At 29.6% G+C, this 14,414-nt stretch overlaps 1 protein-coding gene across 6 annotated transcripts in view; it reads right to left on the bottom strand.

Annotated features, from left to right (window-relative positions):
- Positions 1-14,414, bottom strand: part of CSMD3 (CUB and Sushi multiple domains 3) — a 1,090,811-nt gene that overhangs the window by 61,204 nt on the left and 1,015,193 nt on the right. For all 6 annotated transcript variants that reach the window (XM_074316364.1, XM_074316366.1, XM_074316365.1 and 3 more), the window contains 6 exons: positions 13,862-14,035; positions 10,745-10,918; positions 9,756-9,941; positions 7,392-7,565; positions 5,068-5,250; positions 284-460 (listed from right to left, as the gene is read on the bottom strand). In XM_074316364.1, coding sequence (XP_074172465.1) covers positions 284-460; positions 5,068-5,250; positions 7,392-7,565; positions 9,756-9,941; positions 10,745-10,918; positions 13,862-14,035 — 1,068 coding nt within the window. The remainder of the gene's footprint in view (positions 1-283; positions 461-5,067; positions 5,251-7,391; positions 7,566-9,755; positions 9,942-10,744; positions 10,919-13,861; positions 14,036-14,414) is intronic.

Raw genomic sequence — 14,414 nt, 5'->3', positions numbered from 1 at the left:
CGATAATTCATCTCTATCTTAAAATACTGTTTAACAACATTTAATAGCACTGCTTTTCTGTAATCTCATTTTCCTCTGCCAATGTAACAACATGGTAAGTAATCCTACTGATTCTTAAAGTCATTAGTGTAAACTGTAACCATAACACTATTATCATCTTTTAATCTGAAGACAATACAAATATTTAAAACCTTGCATGGTTTGACGGATTACAAAATACACACAACATATCCCATATTTTCATATAACTAGTGATATGTAAAATTATTGACAAGAAGCTTACTTGTACAGTTAGGCAAAGTTCCAGACCACGTTCCATTGGCTGTGCACTGTCTAACTGAAGGTCCAGAAAGGATATATCCCTCCATGCAGGAATAAATTATTGAACTAGAAAATGTTGTGCCATCAATCCGAAAGACTTTGCCATTGGCAGTTGTTCCTGGGTTACCACACTGTACAGCTATAAAACAAAATAGTTAAGAGTATATGTAAAAATAGTGGAAAGAGAAATTTTCTCACAAAGAGTTAATGGCTGAATGTTTGTTTCAAATTATCCAAAGTAGCTATAAAATCCTCTAAAATAAGCATTGAATTATATTTTATAAGTGGTTGAAATTCAAGATGAATAAATATTGATTTTATTGCGTAATTACTGGGATGCAAAGTAATTACTGAAGCATATTGCCTTGGGACACCACAAAAATCTTTCAAGGAATAATTATAAAAGTTTCTGCCTAAAAAGCCACTAATATAAAATTGGAAGATATGTAACAATGAGATGTGATAGATATTTATTATAATTATACTTCCAAGAGGACAGATATAAAATAAACAATTTAAATATTTTAGGCACTCATGCATATTTTTATTTATCTAAGTGTATAAATGATTTGCATTAAAATTTTATCATCTCTCTGGCCCGAGACATACAAAAAATAAACTGAGTAAAAACAAAGTGACCAAGTTCTAGAAATTATTTTCATTGAGTTTTCAACATTTCGTAAACAAGAGTCACAAACACAATGTCTTATATGATTACTCTGTATTATATTTATTTGCCATTAGTGCCATAGTGAATTTTTGAAATACCTTAAAAACAGGGCTATGTTAAATATAATACTAAATTTGCTGTAACATAAGAAGGCATTGTAGTATTTTATGGAATGTAAAGCTATCGTATGAATATGAAGTGTAACTACAGTTTCAGAAAATACTATCTATATCACTTGCTGTCTCTTAAACATTTAATTTTGCTTATCCTTTACAGTGGTGCTGTATGTTGTATGTGTATGTAGATAGGAAACTTACACATTTTATACCATTACAACAAAACAGTCTAGGTAATATTTTCAGGAGAACCAATGAGATAGAAAACATTTCTACTTCCACTGTCAAGAGTAATTACCCTCTTTTACATTCATTAGTACCTGCCTAAAGTAACAATCTGGTCATATGTATTCATGTATCACAATCCATAGTCTTGACACATCCCAAGAAGGATTTGAAAAGTATCATCCTTGTTTTTGAATTTTGAAATAGGGATCCAGGCTCAGTCAAAAATTTTTTTTTTTTTTTCACAATAAAAATTAAGAACTTCTCTAGTTAGGGTGGTTTCCAAATATGGACAAATTATGCTGCTATACCTATCCTTTTCTCTTTAATTCCTCCACCCTTAATACACACATTATTCTTACCTAGAGCATTATTTGAATTAGACATAAGTAAAAATAACTTAAAATGAAAACAGGTAAGTGCATCATCTATCATGAGTAAGGGATGAAAGCTCTGTGGACACAGTGAAGAGATGCAGCAACTACTTTGCTTCTGCCATATTGATATTTGGGGGAAGAGGGGTTTATTGATTCCTGTGAACATAGCCTCATTTATGTTTTATACTAGCTGACAATGCCATCTCTCCTAGAAAGTATCATTTACCAGCTGTCAATTCACCTAACTAATATAAATGATAGTTAACATTCATTCAGAAATTATTATGTGACAGCCACAACTTTTCCAAATTTTTTTAACCTCACAACTAATGTTATGAGTTAATATTAATATCACCACCATTTTTTGGTTGGAAACTGAAGCACAGAGAGATGAAGTAACTTGACCAAGGTCCCACAGCTAGGTAATAATAGATTTTCATCTAGTACAAGTTCTTCAAGAAGATTCTGATAGCATATAATGAGAAGGTTGGATCTTATTCAGGTTAGTAAATGAATGGCTTAAATGCAATATATTTTTGTCAACTGACCATTTTTTGTGTTAGATAAGTAAGTTACACAAAGAGTATTTTATATGTTTGCTTTTTCTTTTGTTGCTAGAGATATTTTGTATTTTATAATTACTATACCATTTTTTTTCTTTTTATCAAGGTGATAAGTAGCCATATCTAAAAATTCAAAAATCAATGAAAGTGTAAGGAAGAAATTAAAGATCGTTTATAAATCCATCACTAAGAGGTAAGGTAATAAAATATTTATATAAATACTTATATGAATATGTATAAATAAATGTGAATATGTATTCATTTTGAAGTTTATTGCAGGCATTGTGCAAAGTACAGAATACATAGTAGTGAAATAGTACCATTTTTTAAAAAATAGAACTATGCTATGCATTCTGTTTTATAATCTTATTTTCTTTTTTTTTGTACATAATATAACAATCAGGGCATCTTTTATAAAGTTTAGTAACTGGATAGCTTTCCATTATATGTATATTCATAATATACCTAACCAATCCCCTATAGATAAACATGAAACTTGTTTTAGTTTAGTTTTGTTTATCATTTTTAATTAAATATACTCTAGTTTATATATACAACTGTGTACACTAAGTTTCTGAGAGTGGAATTTTGGGGTAACTTTTATTTTTAAAAAATATTTTTAATTAAAAAATATATATAGTTACTGAAGATATTAGCACAATACACAATTTGATCAACAATGTAAAGGTTTGCTTGTTTTCACACATCTTGTTCAATGCCATGTGTCATCACCATTAAAAACCTGTCAGTTTGTAAAAAAATGCTACATTCTTTAAATTTGTGTGATTTTATATATTAAATTATTATAACACAGTAATTGAATATTATTATTTTTACATGTTTTATCCATTACATGCAAGGAAAGCTTTTATATTTTGTGGTAAATGCTAAAGTAATATAACATCAGAATATTTGGAATATAAAGAATAAAAATACTTCAAATTTCATCGTTATTTCTGTTATCATTTTTTGTGTACTTCCTTTTATGCTTTCCTTAAATGAATATAATTTCCCATGATTGTAATAGAGTGCATAATTTTGAATCTTACTTTTAAACTGAGTTTCATATGATTTGTATTTTCTCATATTGCCCCATGGCCTGTTTTCTGATATTTTATTGACTATACATTATTACATCATAAAAATATACAATTGATATGTCATATTATTCCTAGTGTTCAATTATGTCCTGTTGCTTATTATAATCAATTAGAAATAAAAATTGCCTCTTTACTATTAAGTATTTTCTTTAATATTTTATTTATTTATTTATTTATTTACTTATTTATTCATTTTAGAAAAGAAATCTTCAAAAGTGGAGTTAAGTCAAACCTGTATATATTCTGTGACTATATATGAATTTTTGTCAAATTACTCTAAATATATTATAACAATAAAAAAATACCTCTAGAAATGTATTAAAGTTCTAGTTTTGCTGCACATACACCAGAATTTCATATTAAGACAGGTAGAAAATGATGTTTTGATGTTTATTATAATTTTCTGATACATAGTTGTGTAGACTATTTTTTTGTACATTGCAATTTTTTTGCTCTCCTGCATTTTCTGTTCATTTTCTCTGTCCCTTCATCTACAGTAATCTGTTTGCCTAAATGATTTATATGAGCTCCACTTATGAGAAAAATATTAATTCTCCTATATTTTCTACAACTCCTAGTTCATTTTTATCCACAAAGTGCATAATAACAAAACACAGTCAGCACCAGGTTGTATTTCATGTAAAAATATTTTGCAGTTCAGCTGAACAATAGGCTGGCTAAGATATCACCCATGTAATGTATGACATCATTACAGAAACTTTACCTTTGGAAAGTAAACAAGTTTGAGAAATAAAGTGAAAAGTTAAGTCTTACTTAGTGTCTTTTGCTCAGCAACTTTGTTCACGAACTCCTTTCCCCATAATAGCAACTGAGTTGCAAATCTCTCTTAATTAAGATAATTAAATTTGGTCCCATTTTTAAAAGATAACTATCTTTCCTAGATTATGGATACAAATTATAAACACAATAAAAGCTTCCGAAATATAATCAATCAAAAAACTATCAAGAGGTTCTATTGGGAATCATTTCTTATTTATAATACCAATACATTAGATAGAACATCAAGTAAGTTTTATAAATACTTTTGTAAGTTTAATTTTTTGTACTAAAATCATCTCAAAAGGAACGATGTAAATTACAAGGATAATTTTGTAGCAACATTTCATTGTCTAGCCAATCGTATAAAGGTTTAGTTATGTTAACTGAGTCAGCAAGAATAATTAATAATTTTACTCAAACACATAAAAGTTTAAAAATTCTAGTTATAAGCAATGTACTCTATAAATAAAAACCTCTTTTACATGTGGGCATCTTTCTATATCTTTCCATTTCTACAGGTCTAAAACCTAAAACAGATCTTGAGGTAATGTTGATGTAGGGCAACCTATTTTTTTCCTGTTAGTGTCTATAACATAGAGTACTAGGATAAATGGGGGGGAAAAATAAAACTTTTTACGAAATAATTTTTAACTTTTCCAATCCAGATGTTTGCTAAGATGTGAAAATTTTTTTGTATATAAATGACCTGTAAGATGTATATTTTTAATAATTATTACATAGCACTGTTCTCTTACAGGATGCTGTCAATAAAACTGGAATACTACTGATTTTATTCCATGGTTGGGGACACAAAGAACTGACAGGAATAATTTCACTAGTAGTAGTAACCAATTGAATTTGGATATACATTGAGTTTCAGCACTTTCAATATATTTAACTTCTGCTTGATATTACCTTTGCATTCTGGCTGCCTTCCAGTCCAACTGCCATTAGCTAAACATGTTCTTTCTTCCGAGCCATGAAGAATATAACCAGTATCACAAGCAAAACGTACAGAACTTTGGGTTCTGAAATCGCTTTCCTGTCTAGAACCATGACCAGGGGTGCCTGGATCCCCACATGTACCAGTAGCATCACCTGCAATTCAGTACAGTTCAAGTTAATTTATTTCAACAAACATTTACAATGTTTATGATTTAGTCCAAATTTCTTGTATACATTTACTTTTATGCATGCTATTTTTAACGTGATAAGTTGATTGGGTAAGATCATAATTGATATTTCCCATCTAACTCCAGTCATAAGAAAACACCTAAAAAAAAAAGAAAATAGTTGCAGAGTATGGTGTTATTTTCCTTATCAGTGATATCTAGTCTTATCAAATAGGTTAAGGACCTTTTATTAGTATTTCTAGAACTTGGTTAATGATCAAGTAAATGGAAATTTTATAATTGACAGTATTATGGGCTCAAATAACAATGGTTTTATTAAAAAAATTTAAAAATGGATTTGGTAATTTGCATGTTTCCTTCTCTGAATTTTCTAATGACTGAAAATCTTGTTTTCGTTGTTAAATTAGAACTATGATTTTTTTTCTTTTTTGCTGGAAAAATGCAAATGTTACAATATAGTATTTAATGTACCCTAAATTTTCACCCCTTAATTTTCTCTACCAATGACAATTGACCAAGATAAATGAACTGCTTATTTCTCATACATGTAATATAAAAATAAATTGTGAATAAGATTAGAAACTGTGACTTAAGTTCCTAATAACGATTTTGTTCATGACTGTGTATTCATCTTTTGATTTAGCGTTAAGGATTTACACAGTCCTTTTATCATTTTTAAAATAATTCTACTCAAAGTTGCCACTATGTTAGGAGATGTTGAGAGAGAGAGAGAGAGAGAGAGAGAGAGAGAGAGAGAGAGTTGAATACATAAGCATTGAAAAGCCTCTCTGTCTAGATGCCTTTTTTAACATGCCCTGTGTATTTAGAATCCTTATTTACACTTTCTCATTTTCATGTGATGTAATATTAACAGCCACACAAAACTTAAAGATAAGCATTTTACATTTAAATATCCATGTACGTGTGTTTTTTTTCACAATTCAGTAGCAGTTTCCTAACATACTGTGGTATATATGTGTGAGTTTATGTGTTTTTATGTATAATACGTTACCTGAGTGAATTGATTATGAGTTATTTCAACATAAGGATTTTAATTCTCATTAAAATCAATTTTACAGTCACATTAAAACGATAGTTTTTTTTAAATCTGTAGATTAAATTTGAAGTTCCAGGAAGTTACTTCATGGGGATTAACCACCAGTTACAAGGGCATTCTGAAATAATTAATCATTTCACAACTTTTATCTCTAAAGGAAAAACAATGTAAAACAATTCCTAATAAATGTTTGCCACGATCTCTACAGAGATAAAATAACATAAAGATAATGAACACTATATTAATTTTAAAAAACAGGCAGAAAAATAAGCAGCGATATCTGGTAAAAACAAATACAATAGATAGTATCAAATAGGGAGGAATCACAGATCTAAAACTTAAATGACATTTTTGATGAAAAGCAATAAACAGGTTGAAAAAGATTTATCAAGTACTCTGTGAAAATTACTAATTTTCAAAAGCCTTAATATTCTTTTTTTCTAATATATGAATAATATAGAGCACCATGGGGTTATAGAGACTCAGAAGTTACATGTTGCCTTTTAATAACAACGGAAGGAAAGATAAAAATCTTTCATAAAACTTGTCTTAGTTTAACTTAAGACATTTAAGGCTTTATTTAAAAATATGCTATAAGAAATCAATTGTTTAGAAAGTTTAATAGAACTGAATTCTATGAGAAAATCACTGATATAACATTGCCTTCTGGAGAAAATTATATTTGGTATCTGCTAAAAGAGAATAGCTACTTAAACTTGAGTGGTTCACCATTTTAATGAACAAAAACACTTTACACAGAGTAGCATCCTAATACCACTTAATTGTTTACATTAGCCAAAGCACAATTCTAAACATATCTGTAATTTATCATCTACAAGATAAGTATTAATTCACGCTCTGAACTTATAGTACCTTAAGAATTCCAATAATTATATAAATGATGTTATAGCTTCTCTTAGATTTTTACAAAAGAAATGTATTATTTTATCTCTTTAGATTTTTTTGTGTAGATATTTCTAATAATGATAATAATAATAAAAATAATAGTATAATTTCCAACAAACATCATCCAATTTCTCAAGTAGTACCTGAACAATGAGGTTGTGATCCACTCCAATGACCATTTAATTGGCAAGTCCTCGATGAATGGCCTAGAAGGACACGCTTTCCTGTGCAGGAATAGTGAACAGTAGACCCAAAGGTATACTTCTCACCAGACAGGACTGCATTAGGAGGAACTCCAGGGTGTCCACAGTCAATCACTACAATACATAATTATTGAATATAAAATATTTTATATCTCCTATCAAGCAACCTGCACCAACTTTTTACAAAATAAACCAGAAGTAAATTATCTGCTCAAATATATACAACTTCCAGAAGTCAAACATCTATGTGAAAGCTCCATTTAAAAAAAAAAAAAAAAATACAATAGGAGTTTCAGTTATAGGAGCAATTCTGTTAACCCACTCACCCTGAGTAAGTAAACATGAATGATTAAGTATAAGTCAGCATGTGTGAGGATCGTGAGTGTACATTCACATGCTTATGTGCATGGGTGTAAAGTGCCTATAAAGCATAGACAAAGATTGGCTAAATAAGGACATAGGGTGCCAATACGATTCAAAATAAGCCCATAGAGAAATTAAAAGGAAAGAACTTTGAAGGTAAAGGACAGGGAGTAAAGATGGATCTGTGACACACAATCTAATATGTGGTCTTGAATAATTCCATTCCAGATCACTAATGAATTAATTACGGTGTACAAAGAAAATGCTCAGTGGTCTGTTAACTTTGTAAGCAGGCATTTTCCCACAAAATCGCGTCGTAACGCGGGGCTTTTTTGACATTTTCTCGCCAAAATTAGACTTTCCGTAAAATATTCATATCTTTCGATCTATTTGATATTTTTTCTATGAAACTTTCAGTGTTTTAGTTTAAAAAGAAGTCTCTATTTATTTACTTTGCAAAATTTTTGCCGGTTCCAACTAGAGGCAATATGACGAGTTTACTCGTTTCCCACAAACAATGTGTTAAACAAAATACTGCTAGGCACAGCAGAATAAGATGTCAATACATTGTAGAATTTTCTTTATAACCTAGAGGTAGCTTGGGAACTTGCTGTGTGTCCACTTACAATTGAAACTTGGAAAAATATTGAGTGCAACATGACTAGAGTATTAAATAGCACACAAGGGGACGTAAACCTAATAAAAACCATTGAGTATTTAGCACACTACCAGGGAGTGCTACAGGAAATAAAGGCAAAAAGGTATATGAGAGCTACAAAAATCTGAAAAAGTTCATGTTTACATGTCCTATGAAGGATTTTTAATTTTAATGTTATAGCCACATAAGGTCAAGTTATTAAATTAGTCAAACTATTAGACCAGTCAGTCTACAATAAAAAGTCAAATACATTTTAAGAAAGTGATCGACGATTGCCTTAATTATTTGCATAGAATCTGAAATTTAATAGACACTGCATAAAACTTTGTTTCTTCCTCAGGGCATAAATGATGTTACAAAAATTTCAAAAATCCCACCTCATCAACATGAAGAAAGTACCTTTAGGTAAAATATGATCATAAAATAATTTTATAATTTTAAAATTAGGCATAACCAAAAATTACTTGCACAATGATTTCTTGACACACTACTCCTCCAATCTATGATTTTCTTTCCTATTATATCCAGGATTCACCAACTCTTTGAGAAACATATGTATATTTGAAATCTATCAACTGACTAAATTCCAAAAATTTAGTGTTTACGTCTCCTTATATAATTTTTAATTATTTCTGCTAATTTATTTTCTCACTATACATGTCAATTATAGGCATAACTGCTATAATTTATCTTATTTGTTTTCTACAACTCAAACATAACGTATAACAAAATGTGCTCATTAAATGTTCACTGGCTTGAAAGATGATGTATACTAACACTAACTGCGTCCATATGTGTATGTGTCTCAATATAATAAATATTTATATTCAATAAGTTTTAAAAATATGTTTGTCTAAATCCTCAAGTATTCTGAAGCTCTGGTGACTGTTTACATTAAGACTAATAATATTGCCTTACATTCAATTTGAAATATTAGCACAAAAGTAAATCAAAATTTAGTTGCCTCTTATGGAATGGTAATATCATAGATATGAAAGATGTCTGCTTTTCATCTGCTATATCAAAGTTCAAAATGAAAGAATGATAGAAAGATATTCATTACATTAATATTAATTAAAAGGACATTTGGTCATTGAATTGGCACAATATAAAAAAGTGTAGTTTCAAAACAATGAAACAATAAAATTAAGCATTACATTAAAATAATTATTACAAACAAAATCCTTCTGATATATACCTCTAGATATTTTATTATAAGACAATAAATCATTCATGTTGCTTCCATGGCACTTCTCGAGAAATAATTCACATTATCTACTTACTGATACATTCTGGTAAAGGTTTGTCCCACTGTCCATTTGGTTGACATATCAAAACTGAAGACCCAAATAAGAAATATCCAGGATTGCAGTCATAGAATACTACAGTACCATAGGTGAAATTTCCATGTTCTATTTTGCTTTCTCTTTTGGAATTGGCTGGAATTCCAGGATCAGAACAGTTCACCACTAAACAAATGTCAAATGTTAAAAGGTATGTTTGAAATAACATGCATACACCTACATTGAATTCCATAAGAAATTTAATTTCAGTGGTAAAAAACAAATCAGAGATTCAAGGAATAAAATTAATACATGGATTATCTAAGGTAATGAAGTCAAATCTTTGTTGAAAATTTAGAAAAAATAAAAACTGTGTTGCAATTTTTTAATAGCAACTCCATAAGTATTCTGCTGAGTACAGATTTTTAAAATGATACTTTATAAGCTTTAGTTAAACCATAAGAAATGTAAAAATAATGATGATTTGGTTGTATTTTATTGAACAATATGAACTATATCACGCTTCTTTGCAAAATGGAAAACACCAAAAAATTCTCTTTAATCTTTTCTCATAGCGAAAACAATAAACAACCCCTTCCCCATACAGGTATCATGGTAATCTGGGCCTCGAGTATATTTTTTCTAAAAATATGAGGAAAATAAATGTCAAAGGTAAGATCCCTTAATTATGAAGCAAATTGCAAGTAAAACGGATTTAATGACTTTTTACATGCAGCCATAAAATAGGTACAAGACAATAAGGTTATTCAGTTGAAACAATGCCTGCCAGTTTTAACTCAAAAAAAGTAAGTTAGAAAGTAAGGAAAAAGGAAAGCATCGCTAATGAGATGACATCAACACTGTATCTTCTTGTTTTATTAACTGAAAACTTCCCACTGTTCTACCCAAGCTGTTTCAAATGTTATCACCTATGTTTACATAGACCCATTATTACCGTGTGCTAAACTGGAATACAGTTAGACTTTTACCTTTGCACATTGGTGGAGGATGGCTCCACTGTCTGTTGGCCTGGCACTGTGCCTTTGTTGGCCCTTGCATAAGGTACCCAATATTGCAGGAGAATGTGACCACATCATTAAAGTTGAATCCATTTCCACTTGTTCTTCCATAAATTGGACTGCCAGGATGACCACAGCTGACAGCTAACAGCAGTGAGTGGGGGCAGGGGAAGCACAAAAGAGAATATTTGGTTATCAATTATCATATGACAATTACCATTAATCATTTCAAACAATGTAGAAAGATGATTACTTTTATGCAATATATTTTACTAATGCAAAGGAGCAATTTAGAATGCCAAAATGAACTGTATAATAAAAATATTATATTAGTAAAATATAATTACTTACAATTGTGATCATTTTATGCAAGTGGTGCTGAGATGTGTAAAGATCATGGTATCTTTTTATTCTCTATTTTTTTTAAGGGAATAATACTGAAGAATAAAATCTGGGAATGACTTAAATTCATGTAATTAGTTAATAGCAGAAAGGAATGAAACTGATGAATTTTCCTTTTCTAGTTAAGTTTTAAGAATTGGAAGATACGCCTGCTGTTTGCATTCAACCTTGAAATTATTTTAATATTTATACAATCAATTTTTATGAATAATAAATTGATGAGTAAAAGTGTGTTTGAAGAATAATTTAATGTGACTACATAATATGGACAACAAAATGATACTGTATTAGAACTCTTACTGGTTTATTTTCTTCACAATTGATATTTGATAATTTAGCACAATTTTGTTTGGGAATAATGGTATCAATTAGATGAATTATTTAAACTCTTTTAGTGTTACAGCTCTATTCTAGATTTTATGGAGTTCTGGCTTTTCCCAAACATTGTATTTCTATGAATTGTTTTACTGCATTATCTCACTCTATTAATCAGAGCAACTCCAGTAACAGTGCTTCATTACTGGGCACAGCAAAAACTCATAGTCATTTATAGTACTTTTGAAATTACCCAAGAGCAATTATTTTTCAGCTGTATTGTTAATGTCAACCTACTCATATGGAAATTTAACTGCATCTTATTCTTGCTAAAATTATCAATAAAGCAACCAGTTTTACCCTATGGACCAATTTTCATTTATAGTATCAATTATTTAACAAGGAAAACAGGGGTATTAGTTGGTTATGCTTCAATATAAATGAAAGGGGAAAAAAATCTAGGACCAATAAAAGCATAATGCTGCTGTTTTTAAATCACCAGACAATGTGTGTGTGTGTGTGTGTGTGTGTGTTTGTACACTCATGTGCAAGAGCATATGCATACACACACACAGACCTTAGAAAAGTAATTTTAATTGTTCACTATATGATCTATTATCCTATTAAATCTCAACCCACAAAATAATTCTCCATGAAAACAGAACTCAAATAAATTTCTATTGATTGGATAAAACTTTGACAGTGATGAAATTTATACATATGGATATAATTAAGTCACAGAATAAAGGAAGTATTTTCTGTTAAGACAAAAAGTCCCATACATTATTTATCTGAAGCCTCCAAAATCTCTATGGTGTGATCCTATGATATTACAATTACAGCATATTTGCAGAGTTTATTCTCATTTTCTAACACCAATTTTAATTTAAATGTCAGTAATTGGGGATGGAAATAAGGAAAAAAATAAAAGAAACACTTTGATAATTGACTCTCAGATCCAAAATGGGATAGCTTAGGATATGAAATATTATGTACTGCTGGGGATTCAGTGGGGTAAGAAAAAGTAACAGCGTTATCAATACTCAACTATATTATGATGTTAGGAGTGTGTATAACAGTCATAATAAATGCACAATGGGCAAATCTATGTCAGATATATGGGAAACACAGAGCACAGCAGGTGTATTTAAATAATAATAATACTATGAAAGTATTATTTTAAAATCCATTTTATTTTTCATGTGTGAGTTCCTAACTAAATTAACTTTAAAAAGATCAGCAGGATATTTGTTGAATTTGTGAGGTATTTTATTAAAACAATTCCAAAATTACATATGGTTATAAAATTTTGTATGAATTTAAAAGAGTAGAAAGAGTGATTGAAAATAAGTTTTTAAGTAAATTTTAAATATTTTATAATATTTTATGACAAAACATTATAATGACACCAGCTGTGTACATGCAATCTTGATGCATTTAAGCATACTATGGATTTTGAAGCAAAAAGTGGCCATAATGATAAATGCTTTCAATCATTCACTTTATATACTCATATAAGGGAATTAGAACCTACAGATAAGAGTGGACTGAAATGAGAACAGTTTTTCGGGTCACATCTGATGACTCCTTCACAGACAAATTATACTTCATGAGGATCTGATTTTGATGTGACAGTCATAGAATAATAATTATTATAAAAAATTTATCCAAAGTATTTTCTACTATAAAAAGTTCCATAGTATCATATTGCAATATGTATGCTATTCCACAGTGGTCTCAAGAAATTAAAGGTGTTATAACTAAAAATTCATCAAGAATTCACCTTCTATCAGAAATATGGATTTATAAATAGTTCATATTTATATTAAATACCAGAAAAGCTGAATTTAATTTATTGTCTTTATGATAAAACATAAATAATAACAGGCATTCTAATATTTTCTCCCTGGTTTTATGTGCTTCTGAACTCATCCCACTTCAAAGACAAGTGCATACTAGTATAAAAAAAGAATTGTGAGAATTTAGTAAGTCTTCATCTGTAAACATATACAGAGGGTGCCAAAAAAAAAGTATACACATTTTAAGAAAGGAAAAAACTGTATTAAAATTGTAATACTCAATGTATGCCGATAACAAAAGATGAATACAAGTCACATTTGACTTCTGCAATTACAAGAGGTGCTCAAAGTGGTTACCATCAGGGTGTTTTTAATACACTTTTTTCCTATCTTAAAATGTGTATGCTTTTTTTGGCACCCTCTGTATATGTATATAGATTTACCTATAGAGGTGTATGTGTTTGTGTGTGTGTGTGTGTGTGTGTATACTTACATATCTTACCTAAGAATATAATTATTGGTAATTGGGTGAGAACAGATGTCTCTAATTACTTTTGCCATGCTTACTTACGCACACAGGATGGGAGCTGACCAGACCAATTGTGATCCTGTTGACATATTCTCACTGAGGAACCTATCAATCGAAAACCAGGATTACATTGATAAACAACTGTGTCTCTGTATCCGTAGTTTTCTCCAATGACTTGGCCATTCACAATGAGTTCTGGAATTCCACAGTGACCCGCTGAAATGAGTCAGAAAGAAATATTTTTAATATCGTGATCTAAGTTTATTTGTGTGTTTATATACATATGTAACATTACTAAACTTTTAAAGTTTACTTAGAAACATGCCACACATGATGCAAACATGATTATATGTCATAAAGATAACTACAGTAAAATGCCATATATCAGAGAATTAAAAGAAAATCCACTTCTAGTAACAGTTGGGTCTAGAAGAAATTAGAAAACATTTCAATCTGTGTAAAAAAAATATATAACATCAAAATTTGAAGAATACAGACAAAGCAGTGCTTAGTGTGGAAATTTACAGCATTAAGTGTTTTTATTAGGAATATATATGATCAATGACCTCAAATTCCATGTTAAAAAGAGAAAAAA

The sequence above is a fragment of the Rhinolophus sinicus genome, linkage group LG12, assembly GCF_036562045.2.
Source record: "Rhinolophus sinicus isolate RSC01 linkage group LG12, ASM3656204v1, whole genome shotgun sequence".
NCBI classification, from domain to species: domain Eukaryota; kingdom Metazoa; phylum Chordata; class Mammalia; order Chiroptera; family Rhinolophidae; genus Rhinolophus; species Rhinolophus sinicus.
Note: the sequence above shows the minus strand (reverse complement) of the source record. Positions and strands in the feature narration are given on the sequence as shown.